The 18,942-nt window shown below is 39.4% G+C and overlaps 3 protein-coding genes, 1 long non-coding RNA gene and 1 other non-coding gene across 5 annotated transcripts; 4 read left to right on the forward strand and 1 right to left on the reverse strand.

The window, feature by feature from the left end:
- The first annotated feature begins 1,663 nt into the window (after window positions 1-1,663).
- On the forward strand, window positions 1,664-3,892 carry LOC103988877 (large ribosomal subunit protein uL13w). Its single transcript, XM_009407547.3, has 4 exons — window positions 1,664-2,009; window positions 2,191-2,307; window positions 2,398-2,485; window positions 3,554-3,892. The coding sequence occupies exons 1-4, from the start codon at window positions 1,738-1,740 to the stop codon at window positions 3,695-3,697; spliced, it is 621 nt and encodes a 206-aa protein (XP_009405822.2). The 5' UTR covers window positions 1,664-1,737; the 3' UTR covers window positions 3,698-3,892.
- An 820-nt stretch (window positions 3,893-4,712) lies between these two features.
- Window positions 4,713-4,784, forward strand: TRNAH-GUG (transfer RNA histidin (anticodon GUG)). Its single transcript has one exon. It is a non-coding gene; the product is annotated as a tRNA-His (tRNA).
- Window positions 4,785-5,216: 432 nt separating this feature from the next.
- Window positions 5,217-6,237, reverse strand: LOC135640438 (uncharacterized protein At5g39865-like). The gene has a single exon (XM_065154867.1). It carries the CDS (start codon window positions 6,072-6,074, stop codon window positions 5,277-5,279), a length of 798 nt encoding a protein of 265 aa, XP_065010939.1. The 5' UTR covers window positions 6,075-6,237; the 3' UTR covers window positions 5,217-5,276.
- Window positions 6,238-7,625: 1,388 nt separating this feature from the next.
- LOC108952006 (uncharacterized) lies at window positions 7,626-10,352 on the forward strand. Its single transcript, XR_001976602.2, has 2 exons — window positions 7,626-7,840; window positions 10,049-10,352. It is a non-coding gene; the product is annotated as an uncharacterized LOC108952006 (long non-coding RNA).
- A 1,589-nt stretch (window positions 10,353-11,941) lies between these two features.
- LOC135641681 (uncharacterized) lies at window positions 11,942-18,655 on the forward strand. Its single transcript, XM_065157296.1, has 2 exons — window positions 11,942-13,040; window positions 18,215-18,655. Exons 1-2 carry the CDS (start codon window positions 12,285-12,287, stop codon window positions 18,410-18,412), a joined length of 954 nt encoding a protein of 317 aa, XP_065013368.1. The 5' UTR covers window positions 11,942-12,284; the 3' UTR covers window positions 18,413-18,655.
- The last annotated feature ends 287 nt before the right edge of the window (window positions 18,656-18,942 follow it).

Here is an 18,942-nt window from a genome sequence, read left to right on the forward strand (position 1 = left end):
CATAGACTTGATCAATAAATTAACAAACTACCAATATATTAACATTGTGGAATGATCAAGAATGTTGCAGTTTGATGCCATAGACTTGATCAATAAATTAAGAAAGCTAGTAGTGGCATGTGTTTTTTCTTAATACATTAGCTTCAGTTCTTCAGCAAAAATACTAAGTTGTAGTTTGATGCCATAGACTTGATCAATAAATTAAGAAAGCTAGCAGTGGCAGGTGTTTTTTCTTAATACATTAGCTTCAGTTCTTCAGCAAAATTACTAAGTTGCAGTTTGATGCCATAGACTTTATCACTAAATTAAGAAAGCTAGCAGTGGCACGTGTTTTTTCTTAATACATTAGCTTCAGTTCTTCAGCAAAATTACTAAGTTGCAGTTTGATGCCATAGACTTGATCACTAAATTAAGAAAGCTAGCAGTGGCACGTGTTTTTTCTTAATACATTAGCTTCAGTTCTTCAGCAAAAAATACTACAGTAACACAATATTACTATTAGAATTACAATCGAATTCCAAGAAAATCCCACCTACAAGTAACTCTAATTTTTATATAAAAAACCCAAGACGGAGAAAAATGATATGTAGCCCGAATGCGCACTTTGAGGTTCTAGCATGGTTCATCATAACCAAATAATCTTACATACAATCATCTTAATGTTACTGTCCAAATATTAAAACAGACATCTTAATATGTTTGGTTGTCCATTACATCTATGCAGGAAGAAGCATAGGTAGTAAATGTGCACAGATGGAAACAACTGCCACTATATCATCTGATCAAACAAGAGGAGAAAAAGGACTCCTCCTGGCAAACATATCAAATGTAGAGGAGTACACAGTAGCAGTTTCTGCACGGCAACCAAGGATAGTATCCAACCATCGTGCACAACTGGGAGTACGATGGATTGATATCGGTGACATAGGCGCGAGCCACAAGTCCGGTTAGCCATCCAACGAAATCAAACGTTGAATCACATCTCGAATCGATCATATTGGTCTGATCATTCGCCCTAACGAGATGATACAAGGAAAAAAGGCTATTCTCTTAAATGCCTCATGTCAGATCTGGTGATTAATTATACATGAAACGACGCCCCGATGAAATCTGCGCACCAATTTGGAATTAGAAGTGAAAGAGAGAAGAAGCAAACGGAGTCTTACAGCTGCATCCGGAAACTGTTCGTCCATGGCGATCGATCCTACCAGAAGGCGCCTGGTTCCGTTCCCTGGACGCAACAATTCGTAAGAATTCCACAGAAAGGAAGCCCTAATCCGATCGGAAAAGGGGGAAACAAAGTAGATCTGCACTCACCGCACTCGAATCTGATCTCCGGAGGACAATATCGAGGAAGGAAGCGACGACGTATTTCCACGAGACGACGACGGAGTACCAAATGGAGAGCACCTTTGGATCTTCCCGTAGTGCTTTACCTGCTCTCCACACTCGTATTTAAACTCGTTTGACTGAACCAAGCCGAGTCGTATTGGGTTAACTGTTACACGATGGGATCCGATCCGATAAAGAGTCATAGTGGGTCAATTGTTATACGATTGTCTTATGGGAGTTAATTTTGTCCGATCCAAACCGAACCGAACGGGTTAGATTCGATCCCGTCCGTCCCGACCGTAATGCAGTGAGAAGTGGAGGAAAACCCTAGCCGCCAATCCATATATAAGCGAACGCCGTCGGCTCTCCGAAGCACGGACGAAGGATCGATCGAGGAGTGCAGCCATGGTGTCGGGGTCGGGGCTTTGCGCGAGGTGTGTGGTGGTGGACGCACGCCACCACATGCTGGGCCGGCTGGCGTCCATCCTGGCCAAGGAGCTCCTCAACGGGCAGCGCGTGGTGGTCGTCCGCTGCGAGGAGATCTGCCTCTCCGGCGGGCTCGTCCGCCAGAAGATGAAGTACCTACGCTTCCTCCGCAAGCGCATGAACACCAAGCCTTCCCACGGCCCCATCCACTTCCGTGCCCCCGCCAAGATCCTCTGGCGCACCATCCGTGGGTAATCAATCTGTCACCTTAGCTCCACAGTGCCATGCCATGCTAGAGATCAAATCTTGGTTAGAAGAGATCTAAATATGATAGTAGTATGATAAAAATTCCAATCTTGCAAAAGCATTTGGTTTGATGGTCTCGGTAGTTAAGAAATGGATCTATTTTCTTGATTTTTTTTCCTCCTCAAGGATGATACCTCACAAGACGAAACGTGGGGCGGCGGCGCTGGCAAGGCTCAAGGCGTACGAGGGCGTTCCACCACCTTATGATAAGATTAAGAGGATGGTTATTCCTGATGCACTCAAGTATGGGGTTCTTGCCCAAATGATTTCAGGTACAGTTGTGTTAAATGTTGTCTAGTTTGTTTGATGAACTGCTGGACGTGTCTTTTTTAGGGTCCTGAGGCTTCAGCCCGGGCATAGATACTGCTTGCTGGGTCGGCTGTCATCGGAGGTTGGATGGAATTACTATGATACTGTTAAGGTGAGATCACGGTAGCTCTATGTTTAGTCCAATTTCAAACGTATGATATATATTGTCTCTTAGCTGCTTTGAATCATTTATACTAGTTCTTCAGTAATAATTACCTGCGTACTGAATTTGTTTGTTAGGTATATTGGAGTTATTTGCTTTGCTGGTGCAATGCTAACAATTAACACAGTTGAACAGTTTTTCTGGGTCATCGTTATCCATATTATTGTGTTCTTTTGCATTTTAATCTGCACATCGCTTGCACTGTTTTCTAGACATCAATTACAGGACCACATTCCTTCTCTGTCATCAATTACACACATCAATGTGTATCTTTTTTCAATGTCAACATTGAAGGTTCTCATAGATGGGGTATTGGCTGCTTTTTCTTCTTTCCTGGATCTTTTCCATACTTCAACTTTTTCTCTGTCATCATGGCAAGAGCAATCAAGAAATAATTGAGAGTATATTATTGCTTTGAATAATTTGTACTAGTTGTTGGGTGCAAATATTTGCATACTGAATTTGTTTCATTAGGAATATTTTGTTTGTTTATTTCGCGAGCGCATTGCCAACAAATAGCATAATTGAACAATTTCTCTAGTTCATTGTTATCCACATCATTGTGTTTTTATGTATTTTCATCTCCACAACCTTTGTATGGTTTTGTTGACATTGATTACAGTATACCATGTCTTCTCTATCCCTTAACATATTCTTTTGTGATTTGTGTCTTCTTTCAAGGTCAGCAATTGAATGGTGTCATAGATAGAGCATGAGCTGCTTTTTCCATTTTCCTGCGTACTCTAGCAAACATAAAACTTTTTCTCTGACTCTGTATGGCAAGACTAATCAAGAAGTTATTGCTTCCAATAGTGAATTGAGAGTATCACAAGCCTTCTCCATTCCTGTACATAGTCTTCTGTGATCTGTTTCTTCTATTTTTTCAGTTTGTCAAGTGATTCACTTTCATGTTTGAACTTGTCATGTGCTGAGCTATCATTTGTTTGATTAATGTGCTAAAACGAGATAGGATATGGTGCTTTTAACTGATGAAACATGTAAATGCTGCCTTCTCAGGAGCTGGAGGCAAAGAGGAAAGAGAGGGCCAAGGTGGCTTATGAAAGGAGAAAGCAGCTCACAAAGCTTAGGTTGAAGGCAGAAAAGGCTGCAGAGGAGAAGCTTGGTTCCCAGCTTGACATCCTATCGCCGTTGAATTACTGAGTTCGATTTCATTGCTTTTGCCAGAACGATATGGTTAGGCCTTTTTGTCATGTTTGTTGCCAGACCGAGTTTACCGTTGTTTGTTTGTGAAACATGCAACATGGGATTTCTTGAAATTAAGCTTATTATGGAAGACATTGTTAAAAACATCAAGCATTATGGTTTATTATGCGATAACAGGTCTTAATTGTTGCATACAGAAGATGAAGAAAATATTCTCTTTAATTCCCTTATGATAAGTATTGTACTTGTTGTCGAGGATCAGTAATTAAGAAAGCTTTATGAGTCTATAGTTTTACTTTTTTGTTGTGAAACAAATTTGAAATATTACTACAAGAGAATCTAACCAGGTTCAGGTGTTGATAAATAGCAGATTGTCTACTTTGTTCCTGGACTTGCTTGGTGAATGGTGGAACACCATTGTAGATTCCACTAAGATCATGGCTTTTCTAATCCTTGGTTCAATGATTACATTCTTATTAGTGGTATTCTGTGCTTTGTGTGAGATTATGATTTGAGCTGATCTCAAATTAACATTCTTTTTCAAAGAATAAATGATGAGGAGGAGATTTCGGATTTCGTTATCATTAGTCAAAATTGGTCGACATATCCGAAAATTTCAGATGAGACTTTGAATCTTTAATTGTTGACAAGTGAATATGTAAATAATATGCGAGCATTGATTTGTTATCCTCGAGCTTGATCAACACAATTCATTCAACTAGGCCCAAGTCACTAAGATTGTTTGAGCAAAGTTCCTCATTCATAACACTCGACAAGTATTAGGACGTTGAGCATTGATCATGGTGGGCAGTCAACAACTACAGTGGAGAAGTCAAATATCACCAATTCAACAAGTGAAGATTTATAGATTATCAATTAGGTCAAAGTACTTGACAGTATCACCTTTGACCGTGTGAGAATCTATCATCATTTTCTTGCTTCGTGAAATGAATTGACATCATAGTGAAAGTTTAAATAAATAAATTATATTTTCAGGATAAGTAATAACAACGTGGCTGTAGTTTAGTGGTTAGAATTCTACGTTGTGGCCGTAGAGACCTGGGCTCGAATCCCAGCAGCCACAAAAGGAGAACAAATTTAGTTTCCACATTTTGGCTAAAATAAACTAATTTTTTTATCCGCAATTAGCATCGATCATGTCGAAATACACATAATATTGACCAGTGAAATGAATTTTAGGTATATATGAAATATGAAAATTATTCATAGTCGAATGAATGAAAAGTCAAATATATAATCACCATTAATCTTTATTTATATTTTACCTAAAACATTATTCCTCCTCCATGTATCATTACAATTAACAGCACCAAAATAAAAATTTTGAGGATTCCTCTCATTCCATCATCGGAATAAGAGAAATAGGAATCGGAAATCCCTTTCCCACCTCTCTCTCTCTCTCTCTATCCCTCGTTTTCCCTTTATATATATTTATATATATAAGAAAATGTAACGAATTTGTTTGACACAAAAAACAATAAAAGGAAAAGCTATGTATACTAACGATTGCATGGTAAAGAACCAAGCCCTCTTCTTCTGGACCCTCCGATCGTGATCAGACGGCGGTATGGGCGCAGCAGAGTGGGCACCTCACGAGGCCGTTCTCGTTGCAGGCGGTGCATGTCCGGAATCCCCTGCCGCCCTTCTCGGAGTAGCACCGGCGGGATCCGCTGCAGCTCCGACAGAGTACGAAGCGGAAGTCGCCGCAGCCCTCGCATACCCCTACGACCGCCGGCGCCGCCCCCTCCACATACCGCTTCAGCTCCCCGGTCTCGTAAAGCCGCCGGATCTCCTCGGCCCCGCCGAAGTGGCGCCCCCCGATGAACACCTGAGGGAGGCCGAGCGGCTTGCGGCGGCCGCCGAGGATGCCCTTTAGCTCCCGCATGAACGCGGCGTCGAGGGAGACGTCGCGCTCGTCGACGGCGACGCGGAGCCCGCGGAGGATGGTCCGGACGTCGGCGCAGTCGTCGAAGGTCTGGCGGACGACGCGGAGGGAGGTGTAGTAGAGGACGATCCGCTTCTCCTCGCCGGGGGGCAGGCCGAAGAGGTCCTCCGGCGGGGTGCACCACGTGCGGAAGGCGGAGGAGGCAGACCGCACGCGGTGAAATACCGGCGCCGGCGATAGCATCGGAGACGGTGATGGGGATGGTGACGGGGATGGGGACAGAGACGCCCAGTAGGGTGTCGTGGATGGGTCGTCGGTGTCGTCATCGCCGAGGAGGGAGCGGACGTCCTTGAAGGAGGAGGAGGAGCGCAAGAAGGAGGAAGGGGGCGGCGGCAGCAGCGGGGGCGGGGGCGTGGGGGAGGCGGCTCCGCGACGAGGGAGGCGGAGCTTTCTCCATGGAGACCACATGAAGCGAGGGTGGCGATAGACCGAGGAGAACGATGGAGAAAGAGGAAGAAGAGGAGGAATGGGAGGAGGAGGCGGAAGAAGTCATGGCATTTAATTGGGCGAGTTGGGAAACGAGGGAAGCGGAGGAAAAGATGGAGAAGGGGGAGATGCAAAGCAAACTTAATTAAAGTTCTCTACAATGATGGTTAAGTTTAGAAGGTTGGAGTTGAGGTTATATGTGAAGTAATGAGAGGGCTGCTAATTTTAGTTCGATCCAAAGGCTGTTCTTAGAATAGCATCTAATACACAATCCATTTCAGGAATTAGATAATTATATAATATATTTTGAATGATTTATTATTTCTCTCATCATATCTAAGTTGAATCAATTTCTATGAATGGGTGCTAATAGGTGTGTATTTGCAGGGGCATATACATAAGTTTGCATTACTCCCCTTCTTTATATATATATATATATATATATATATATATATATATATATACATATATATATATATATATATATATATATATATGTATATATATATATATATGTATATATATATATGTATATATATATATATATACATATATATATATATATACATATATATATATACATATATATATACATATATATATATATACATATATATATATATACATATATATATATATATACATATATATATATATACATATATATATATATACATATATATATATATACATATATATATATATACATATATATATATATACATATATATATATATACATATATATATATATACATATATATATATATATATATACATATATATATATATACATATATATATATATACATATATATATATATATATACATATGTATATATATACATATATATATATATACATATATATATATATATATATATATGTATATATATGTATATATATATATGTATATATATATATATGTATATATATATATATATGTATATATATATATATGTATATATACATATATATATATATATGTATGTATATATATATATATGTATATATATATATATGTATATATGTATATATATATACATATATATATGTATATGCATATATATATATATATGTATATGCATATATATATATATATATATATATATATATATATATATATATATATATATGCATATACATATATATATATATATATATATATATATATGCATATACATATATATATATATATATATATATATATATATATATATATATATATATATTTCAAGCTAATCATAAGTTTTTATGAGTAGCATTGCATGGAGAATATAAGAATCAATAATTCATTTATAAATTTTAAAAAAATTAAATTTAAGTAACTGTTGCATGATAAATAATTAAAATTTTCAGCCAAAATTTGATTTTAAATAATATTAATTTGTGTGTCATGCCAATAGTTCCAATTGGATACAAAATAAAGTGATATCTACTTTTGTATTGGAAAAAGGGCAAATGAACGGTGATTAGGGCCTTCAATCTATTCTATGATCCAAGATGGAAGACTTCTTTTTTGGGATCAAATGAAGTTGACCCGCGGCGAGAGCCACGATTCGGACCGGCTCCATCCCCGGGTTCGGAGGTCGACTGGGCGGTGATAGGCGGCGATCCCGACGTCGGCCGCCAAGCACATCGCCGTGCGCTGCCGGGCCGAGGAAGTTGCTTCATTAGGTGCAAGAAGGACCCGTTCCCGGAGAAATGCCTCGATAAGGACCGCCTGGTCACGAGCTTCGTCCTAAGCCTGTAAGGATTCCATGCGTTAAGTACAATAATCTGCCTTTCTAGTACATTTATTTGTCAGTCTATCTGCATTTGTGTTCTCTCTTGGAGGACTAATTTGTGGGAGCGATATGCAGAAAAAAAATGGGGGGGGATTTTGATGCATGTACAAGAACAGATTAGGTTAAATTGCCAGCTTCATTCTACCTCAATACGATTTAATAATCTTCAAGTGTTTATACCCTCTCTACATTCTAAAATACAGATCACTCCAATGCATAAACTTTTCACGAGGACTTGTGATCAATAGACTTTTCACGATTTTATTACCATCAGTGGACGAAATACATACTTTCTGCAACTATTCCACCTAGGCCAATTGGGCAAAATGAGTGATTAATCTTGTACAGATGTTGTCATTTTGACATCTTGTTTTACTTTTCAACTATTCAGAGAAAAACTAATCTTGGACACAGTGATCGATAAATGGATGTTGGAGACAACAATTAACTCCTATATTGATCATGATTGAGTTACTTGCATGGACTTTAAACTCTAGAGGAATATATGGGATATTTGCAATTCTGGAGCAGTATTTGAGATACTTTGCAAGCTAGCAGTGTTCCTTAGGCAAATGCCCTTTCTTTGAAGTAAAGGGGTTCTAGTATCTTGCCATGCTGTTGTACTACCATGTAAGGGCAATGTTAGCTTTGGATGATGCTTTAAAGAAGGGTATCCATGCATATATTAATCAAAAGTCCTTGTGAATTTTTTGATACAGTTGTGACTGGTCTATTCTTCACTTTGGGAGTTTTACTTGCTATTGTTTTTTGTGCATGTGTGATAAACTCGTGAATGTAAATTGTTACCTTAGATCTCACTCGACCTATATGAAGTAATTATTGCATGGGTGATGAAGTGGTTTGGATGGTCAAGTGATGTGAGTCAACTTATGTCTGGAAACAACTGACTGCCTTTGGGCATGTGGATAATAGTTACAAATATTCACCAACATGGCCACCAGTATCAAACTGGTCTTGCTTGATAGGAAAAACCGGGAAACAGACCACTATCTAATTCAGTACTTGTTTTCAATTGCATATGCAATGAAACCAGACAGGATGATGTGATCTGCGTTGCCTTTTGTTGAACCATGCAAACCAGACTGGCCAATTCGCTCTGTGATCATCCTCTCTAGTCTCTAATGCTCTCAATCGCGAGTCCTCACTTTGATCATACTGTTATTGGTGCTTTGCCCACTGTCGAAAAAATGGAAGCTGACATAGAAAATAGGAGAGGAGGAGAAGAGGAAGGAGGAATCTAAAAATGTTAATGCTCGACTGTGTTGATAGATGCCCCACCTAGGCCCACCATCACCACAGAAGAGAAGGAAATTAGAGAGAAGAACAAGAAAAAAAATGAAGAAGAATAAAGTGGAAGGTGAAAAAGGAAAAGGAAAAGTTAAAAATATGGGAAAAAGAAAAGAAAGACTAAGAAAGAAAATAGAGAAAAAAGAAATAAAGAACCAAAAAACTTATCTATTTCCTGTTTTTGAAATATATATGGGTGATTAACTTATCTACAAATATATTTTCTTATACAGTTTTATAAAATTTCAACAAACTCGCTGAAAACTGATCTTAACATGATGCTAGACAGAGAAAAGGAGGGAGACAGCCATGTAAGAGGTGAAGAGAGTCATGAGAAACATGGTTTGTGTATCCTATGGACCCACCATCCAAGGAGTCAGGAGCTAGTACTAGGAAAGATTTTGTCATCTTTTTTGTTATCCAAGCAGAGGACTTCTGTAACTACAAGCTGAAAGGGAATGTTGTTCTGTCAGCCTCATTGATCTAAATGTTCCACAACGTTGGTCGCATGTTTCCATTTATACTAGAAAATTGTAGTCACTTGTGCAATTTTATTTGCAATTTGGCCTGCTTCATTTTTGGCTTACAATTGGCTTACATAAACTACTGTAGATGTGTTGCGAAAACTTTAGCTGTCTATCATTTAGCATCAAATATCTTCATGAGTTGAAGTATTGTACATGTCTTTTCCATTACTATTTAGTCATTTATATATTAGGAGTTTACAAGTGGTCAAATGAAGTTCCCGCAACAAGTTCTTTTATCTCTCTAACCATTAACTTGTAACTTGTTCTTCATCAACTTTCTTTAATGAGTTGGTTGGTAATTAAACTTCAGTCAACTAAAGATCAATTTCTTGTAGGCTGAAAGAGTTCCACGCCAATGAGTTTGACTTATGCAGCAAAGAGCAGGAAGTATTTGAGGAGGCATAATAACCGTGGGAGATTGCTGCCCCATGATCCTCAAATAATCAATGATATGCCACCAATCTGTAAGTTCTTCTATGGTCTTTTGCCATAGAAGTTTACTTTGGTTACTTGGTTTCAATACTTTTAGTTCTTTCCATGCCTACTGTACTGGATTTCATTTGAGCTAATGTAGCTTAAGTTTTTTTTAATGGATGTGGAAATAATATCTTGTGAAATGAAGTGTTCTCTTGTTGTCGATATCGATTCTTGCCGACTTTTCATTAGTGTTTGTTTTCTTCACCTTTATCTGGTCAGGCAGATGCTAAGGACTTGTGATCCATCCACCAAATGGTCATTCCTTTGGCATGAGGCTGACTTCTTGGTGTGTTTGTTTATTGACAATTAAACAAGAAATATTTTGGCAAATTTGCATTATGTGCCAAAAAATTATTGATTTTAGTTTTCTTTATCTAAATTAAAGTTTAGTGTTATATATATATATGCCTTCTGAATCTAAAATTTTTAATATGCAATATGTATGATTATTCTATTTCAGTTACCATAAGTTAATTGAATGTTAGAACTTTAGTTTATATAAGTTTCTTTTAGAAGTTTATTATGATGGTCAGTTAACTGTTTGTTAAACTTTTATATTAGTATATTTTAGTATTATTTAACCAAAGCTTGTTATACTATGTGTATATTTTTCCTGTTGTTGAGTTAGATTATTTCCTGCATGACAAATATTTATCATTCGAAAAGAAGAAAAAGAAATACAGAAACAACATATGTATAGAACATTTCATTGAGATAATGATTTTCCAAATCACTCAAAATGGAATATTCCAATGTTTCTTTCATCTAACTTTCACCTTTTTTACATACTTCTTCAAAATCTGTTACTGATTCTACCTAGCAATCACAGATTTGTAATTCATTTTTTATAATACATTGATATTTAATAAATTATTTTTGTGGGACATATATAAAAACATTTGCTTATGTCTTGGGTTATCTATGTACTTTCTTTAATAGAAATTTTACACAAAATATTAGTTTTTGAATAATCACACATGCTCATATTTTAATGTGTAGATTTGATATAAAAAATATATAAATGCAAAAAAAAAAGGTGAAAAGAGCTTCAACAAGGGTGATCTTAGAGAACAGTGTATGCAATCACCACTATATCATTTTGTGTTGATGTGATATGGTTCCTGTGGTTATATATGTTAATTTTCATCATATGCGTCTCAACATTGGTAACTATATTATATCGGTACAATTCTGATTTGAACCTTCTACTTCTTCTATTTACTATTATCGATATTTGTATTATTATTATTATTATTATTATTATATATATATATATATATATATATATATTAATTGTTTACTTGGATGGACAAAACGAAATTGAATTGTGCCATCTTATAAAACGACATCTTCTCTCGTTATCTTACCATTAATCATTAAATACAAGTCTGACTCCGGGCTGTCAACACCAACTCTATTTATTATTCTTTGGCTGTCACGGAAAGGCTGGAGTTCAACTCTCACATCACGACCGTCTATCGCTTCTAACCTTACATCTTAACCGTCCATTTCCAGGAGCCTTAACCTGCTTTGGTTCTCACCGATCTCAATGGACGGTTAGGATGTTAGTAGAGGAAGGATGAACGGTGTAAGATGCGAGAGATGTGAACCTGACCGAAGGAGTCGGGGAGGCCGAGACTTAGAGTCCGGGCTGTCTCTTGCCGGACAGGATACAAACTGTTTGACCACTGAAAAGACGGCTGCTGTCTTTCTTTTGTTGAGCATCAAACGGCAACTGACGGCACTTCCCCTTTCTCCTCCGTTTCGCTGTCCCTTTCCATTGAAGACGACGCCGACGACTTGGAGCGCACGGCGGAAGAGAAACCATAGCACAGACAGGAAAAATCGACACACTCAAAGGGAAACCGTATACGATCGAGAGAGAGAGGACAACCAAAGCGAATCGAAATCTCCATCAAGTGAGGCGAAGACAGCGCCAGCGCCGCCCATATACCTCTTCCCTTCCTCCCCTTTAGATTCGATGTGACGATTCCTCCTGCCCGAACGCTAATCCCTTTTGATCTTGATTCCCTCCTCGTTCAATCAACCCTAGCCCCCAAAATTTGATCTTTGTTTGCCCCCCCGTTCCCCTCCATGGCCGCCGACGCCCCCGCTAAGTTCCGCTCGTCGGACCTCCTCCCTGCTGCCGGCGACCTCGGCGTCGTGCAGCACGACGGCCTCCGCTTCTGGCAGTTCATGGTTGCCGGATCCGTCGCCGGTCTCGTCGAGCACACCGCCATGTTCCCCGTCGACACACTCAAGACCCGGATGCAGGCGGGGTCGCCCCCCTGCCAGCCGCTGGTCGGCCTCCGCCAGACACTCCGCGCCGTCGTTAGCGCCGAGGGTCCCCTCGGTCTCTACCGCGGCGTCGGCGCCATGGGCCTTGGCGCCGGCCCCGCCCACGCCGTCTACTTCTCCGTCTACGAGCTATCCAAGGAATCCCTGTCCAGAGAGAACCCCAACAATCCGGCCGTCCACGCCGCCTCCGGGGTTCTCGCTACCATCGCAAGCGACGCCGTATTCACGCCCATGGACACCGTGAAGCAACGGCTGCAGCTGAAGGGTAGCCCGTACAAAGGGGTCGTGGACTGCGTCTCCAGGGTTCTGACGGAGGAGGGGATCAGGGCGTTCTACGCGTCGTATAAGACTACCGTGATCATGAACGCCCCCTACACTGCGGTGCATTTTGCAACTTATGAGGCGGCAAAGAGGGCGCTGATGGAGATCTCGCCTGAGAGTGCGACTGACGAGCGTCTGGTGGTGCATGCCACTGCTGGCGCTGCTGCAGGTGCCTTGGCAGCGGCTGTCACCACACCTCTTGATGTGGTCAAGACACAGTTGCAGTGTCAGGTAAAGCGTCTAAGCCAATCTATGTAATTAGTATCTTAAAGGTAGCATTTTGGTTCTAAGTATATGCAGTTCTCATCTTGATTGTTTGTTCCATCTAGTTGTGCTTAATCTCTGAACCACTGTTGTGTCCCCAATACTGAGGCACTTGATTTTGCCAACAAAGTAGTTGATATCATTGTGTTTTTGCTTGTACTTCACATAGATTCAAAATATCACCTGATGCATTAGATTATGCAGATAATCGGATGAGAATGCTCTGGGAATCATTTAGACTGACTATATCTTCATGTAAGATGACAAATTAGATACAAGGGGCAGAAGTGTTGTATTATTACTAATGAAAGTTTAAGATTCCTTGCAGAGACAGCCACTAAAAGGAGGCATTATTGTCTATGACTTGTACAAGTCTTTGGCTGTGATTATGGTTTAAAAAAAGTTATGGAAGACGATGTTAGCTCGTGAAAGATTTTCTTATATTTGGTTGCATCATAGGCTCTTCAAGGGTCATGTAGTGTGTTACATAAATTTTCGTCTGCCTTAAGGATACACATTATGTGGAGTTAATCGTTGCAAGCAATATCTCAGTACGAGCTTCCGTTATGCCTTCCATGCCATATGTCATTGTAAATGCATCCTTCTCATGGATATTTTTATAGATGGAAGTGAACAAGATGACTAGATTCTTATTCTCAGCCTGAAAGCAAATATGCTTTTTTAGTGCCACCAACAGAGAATTCTGAATTAAAACAGGAAGAACTGAATTTTTATGTCAGCTGATATGAAGTGATGATTGCATTATGTGTTAAAAGAGGATGTCGGTAGGAAAGACAACAGCAACAAAGTATGCAGTATAGGGGAAGTCAACAGAAAAAAGCGCACACCGCATAACTACACCAATCTTTACTAGCCAGTTTCTGACATGAGAAGGCTATGCCATTAATCACTACAGTGAATTTCATGACAACTTTCCCTTTCCCTGCAGGTTTAACTGGCAATACCTCCCAATAGAAAAGAAAGGGAGTTAAATGGTGTTCAGACTAAGAAATGTATGCCAGCCGGCAGCCAGTACATATAAATTGTAGTTCCTTGTATACAACACTTTGCTGGAGCTCGAATTACAACTGCAGTATCAGTTTTTGCAACAAGAAACGGACTATAATACTCATAAATCTTTTAAAAGAAAAATATATCGAGATTTTGGGACAAGCATGAGTGTTAAATAATGCTGGAGTGTTTTGGTTTCAACATAACACTCTCGGCCATTATTTTCTTTAGGTCCTTGTTCTTTTAATAGGATCATTACATGCAACTGCAAGAGTTGATTGACATCCTATCTTTGTGTACAATTTGATATCCTGGATCAATAATCTTTGTCTATGATAAAGAGATTAAAGGGTTTCCTAGTGTGGATCAAAGAGATGCCAAGCCTAGATCTTTTCTTATCCTCAATCATATTAAAAATTTCTAGTGTCCTATAGAAAAAAAAATACAAGGAAAGATTTTGTTGCTCCATTAGTATTATTAGTATAATATAGTCATGTAAAGGTATTTGTCCCTTCACTCACAGACGGTCGTCGTGCACTTGCAACACCTTTGTCAACGGACCATTTATCGCTTTTGTTTACTTGTACACATGTTTGGCGACGTGTTTTCCCTTGTTTTTGTGTGTTTTTGCTTGAAAAATATGAGCAGAAATAATTTGCAAGGCTGCAGAGCGACCACTCACCATAATGGGTAAAATTGCCCCATAATGGCCTAATTTTTGTGTGTCATGACCTGTTTTTGCATATTATGGTGCGGTGTGAAACGTTAGCCATCTTAGCACCCTAGAACCCACCGGGTGGCACAAGGCTAAATGAGGGTTTTGGGTAGTGTTGGGTGTTGATTAAATTCACAAGTTCACAAGTAAGATATATGAGGACTTGCTAATATGCCCGACACCCAATGAGCAATTATTTGTGGACTTGCGATGGAGAATCCATTCAAATGGATAAATTGAAGGTGCAGGCTTTGGCGGTGTAGCAAATACCAAAGAAGGTATTGGAGCTAAGATCCTTCATTGGTTTTGTCAACTATTATCGGTGCTTCATTGTTGGATACTTGAAGCGCGTAGCTCCACTAACGGAGTTGCTGAAGGAGTAGCCTTGGCGATGGTCAGACAAATGTGAAGCGACATTCCAAGACCTAAAGACTATTATTAGAAGAACTAGTACTTAAATTATACTATGGTAAGCCTTTCGAAGTCCACACAGATGTTTTCGACTTCGCTATTGGAGTACTTATGTAGGAGGGTCACCTGGTGGTTTATAATAGTTGCAAACACAACGAGACTGAGCAACGGTATCCAGTGCACGAGAAGGAGATGACAACAGTAGTCCACTGTCTATGAGTATGGCGGTACTACCTTCTCGGAACACGATTTGTGCTAAGGATGGACAATATCGCATTGAGTTACTTCCAAACTCAAATGAAGCTCTTCTTAAAGCAAGCATAGTGGCAGGACTTCCTGGATGAATTTGATATGGTAGTGAAGTACAAGCCTCGAAGAGCAAATGTCATGGCCGATATATTGAGTAAGAAAGTAGAGCTGGTGAATGTCGTGCAACTGAAAGACGGAGGCCAAGCAAGTTAGTTGCACTCCAACTTCCTTTCCAGGATCAGGGATGAACTATACAGTGATCCCCAAGCAATAACTCTGGTGCAACTAATCAAAGAAGGTAAGGCACGATGACTTTGGTTCCAGGAGGGATTCATCTACACCAAAGGGAATAGAGTTTAGGCTCCCCAGGTGGACAATTTGAGGCATGAACTCTTTAGAGAGTATTACAATTCCCCTTGAGCAGGACATGCGGGTATTTACCGAACGTTGGCTCTCGTAGAAAGGGCTTTCTATTGGCCGAAAATGAGGATTGATGTGGAGGAATATGTTCGAACATTCCTTACTTGCCAACAAGATAAGGGTAGCGGAAGCCAATGAGATTTTTGGAGCCATTGCTCATACCAGAAAGATCATGGAAGGATATTTTCTTGGACTTCATATCAAGCTTGTCGGCAGTCGGGGGACTTAGATCAATACTCATGGTGGTCGATCAGTTTTCAAAGTATACAACATTCATTGTTGCACCCATACACTGCTCAACGGAGGAGGCGACTAAGTTGATAATGAAGAATGTGGTGAAGTATTAAGGAGTTCAACATAATATCATCAGCGATCGAGACTCACGGTTCTTGGGATGGTTTTGGATTGAGTTGTTCAAAGTGCTAGGGTCTAAGTTATGCTTCTCAAGTCTCCACCCTTAGATGGATGGCCAGACTAAAATAATAAATTTGTTCATTGAGTAATATCTTTGGTACTACATGAGTGTCAATCAACAGGATTGGGTGAAGTTGTTGGACATAGTCCAATTCTTCTACAACTTGTCGATCGTTGCACACCCTTAACGGACCGTTTGTCGCTTTTGTTTACTTGTACATATGTTTGGCAGTGTGTTTTGTTTTGTTTTGTTTTGTTTCTGTGTGTTTTTATTTGAAAACTATGAGCCAGAATAGTTTGTAGGGCGGTAGAGTAATCACTCACCAGACTGGGCAAAACTACCCCAGAATGGTCTACATTTTGTGTGTCTCGACTTGTTTTTTGCTGGCTACGATATAGTATAAAACATCAGCCATCTCAGCACCCTAGAATCACCCAGGTGGCACAAGGCTGGATGGGGGTTTGGGGTAGTATTAGGGCATTGATAGAATTTACAAGTTTGCACGTAAAGTCTACAAGGACTTGCCATTGTTCATGATACCTGATGAGCAGCCATTTATGGACTTGCGGTTGTTCGTTTGCCTTCTAAAGTCCTTGTTTTCTCTTTTCTCTCTTGTACACCAATTGTTTGTTGAAATGCTTGTTAAACTGTCCCTTTTGCGAGACATTGAGACTTGTACATCGTTCGTTTTCAGAATTAATCAATTTGCTCTTGATAGGTCCTTCGGAATTTAAGTGAGGTTGCAACTATGTTAACCTTTTGCAGACGGTTAACGCAAGGGTGCCTCACGACTTAGGCAATTCCAGCTAAGTCCGTGACACTTTGGTGCTTAGAGATACACTAGCTTATCTTTTGCTTTATTGATATGTTTTTTAGAACCTTGGTGATGCATCTAGGGAGTTGTAAAAGTTAGGGTTTTGGCTTGTATTTTGCTTCAAATTTGTTCCTTGAAAAAAATTTAACTTGTTTATATTGGCCATACTGTATCCAACGAGGGTCGTATTGACACTTCGAGTAGTTCTTGTACGTCATGGTGTGACTTTTTGTTTTTGTTTTTGTTTCTAGTTAATGCCACCCCATCCAATGTGCCGATACCTGCATGTTGCCACCATATATGGTATATGTGGTACAGCTTTTGACCAATCAACATGTGGAACTTCATGGATTGCTCTTGAATGGAATTTTTAGCTGGGTCCACACTTTTCCTTATTTCCCTTCAGCTCTTCAACCAAACATCCTTACAAATTTTCTCATCCTGCAGAAACCACCAAATTCTTGTTTGTTAAATTTCATCACTTTTCTTGTTAAATCAGGTCGGCACTTCTCTAATTCCCTAATGTTCATAACTAATTGCATATGATTAAAAAGGGCCACAAAGCATGACTGTAGCATTGTCCTTCTTTGCAAAGCTTGATTTCGAGGATAACTTTTATCTGTATCTGAAACTAGGTCAATCTATGGTTCTGCATCATATGCAGAGCTCTGTAGCTCCTAAAGGTTGAAGAGTATCTGTTCCTGGCAGAGCTGATGATTATTGTTAGCTGGATTGCTATGATATCAAAAGATATATCACAGGAAGCTTCATTCATGGAAAAAGGAAAATTGGCAAAGCTTCACTTTGGGATTTTATCCAATGATATTCCCCATCTTTCTGATGTGATATGTCTTGCATTTGCTCTTTTACAAGAAAAGTTGTCAGGATATTATTATCAGTCCTTTTCTTGCATACTGTACCTCTGGACTTGTGTTTCAAGTCCTGATGATTTTCTTGACTCATCTGATACTGCCTTTATGTGCTTCTTTTCAACTCCATCGAGTGCTCTATGATATTTTAAAAGTAGCGGATGATGCATTCACATATTCAGCATTGGTTTTTTGTTATTTAAAGTTCTAGTTGGTTCCTTTGTTTTCCTTGAGCAGGGTGTTTGCGGTTGTGATCGATTCTCAAGCAGCTCTACAAGTGAGGTTATACGGGCTATAATAAGGCGCGATGGATATGTTGGCCTGATGAGGGGTTGGAAACCTAGAATGCTATTTCATGCACCAGCAGCAGCCATTTGCTGGTCTACATATGAAGCAACAAAGTCATTTTTTCAAAAGCGGAATGACCAAAAGTGATCAAATCATCTGAAGATCTCACAGGGCTTCTTTTTTTTTTTTCTCGTCTTGTTAATTTTTCTTCCAGATAGTTCTTAATCTTATACAGAGAGAGAGATGCATCGTCGCCCGATAAAAGCCATCATCCATAATGCATGCTATGGTAGCTGTTGCTATCGATGTGGATTTATTCCCAATCCTGTTTGAAAATTGTTGCAGCATAAATTTTCTTGCTGTTAAAAATAAGTGCAAATCATGTTTCAAGGTGGGGATCCGATATGGAATATCGTTTTATGATCTCATAAACTTGTGCCAAATAGGAAGGGCTTAAATTTGTTGAGAAAGCATGTTTGCAAGAAGCGTGGGTTTTTGTTGTATCTGTCTGCCAGACTAATCCAACATGAGCTAACAGATGATGTTACTTTGCTTCCCAAGCCTGTGATACATTTGACTTGTTTGTTTTTGTGATTTCAGAATCCAACATGAGACAACACTCTCAAGAGGACAACCATTTGGTGGCACCGTTGCTCTCGCCTCTCCTCTGTGATCCA

This window comes from Musa acuminata, chromosome BXJ3-6 (genome assembly GCF_036884655.1).
Source record: "Musa acuminata AAA Group cultivar baxijiao chromosome BXJ3-6, Cavendish_Baxijiao_AAA, whole genome shotgun sequence".
NCBI classification, from domain to species: Eukaryota; Viridiplantae; Streptophyta; class Magnoliopsida; order Zingiberales; family Musaceae; genus Musa; species Musa acuminata.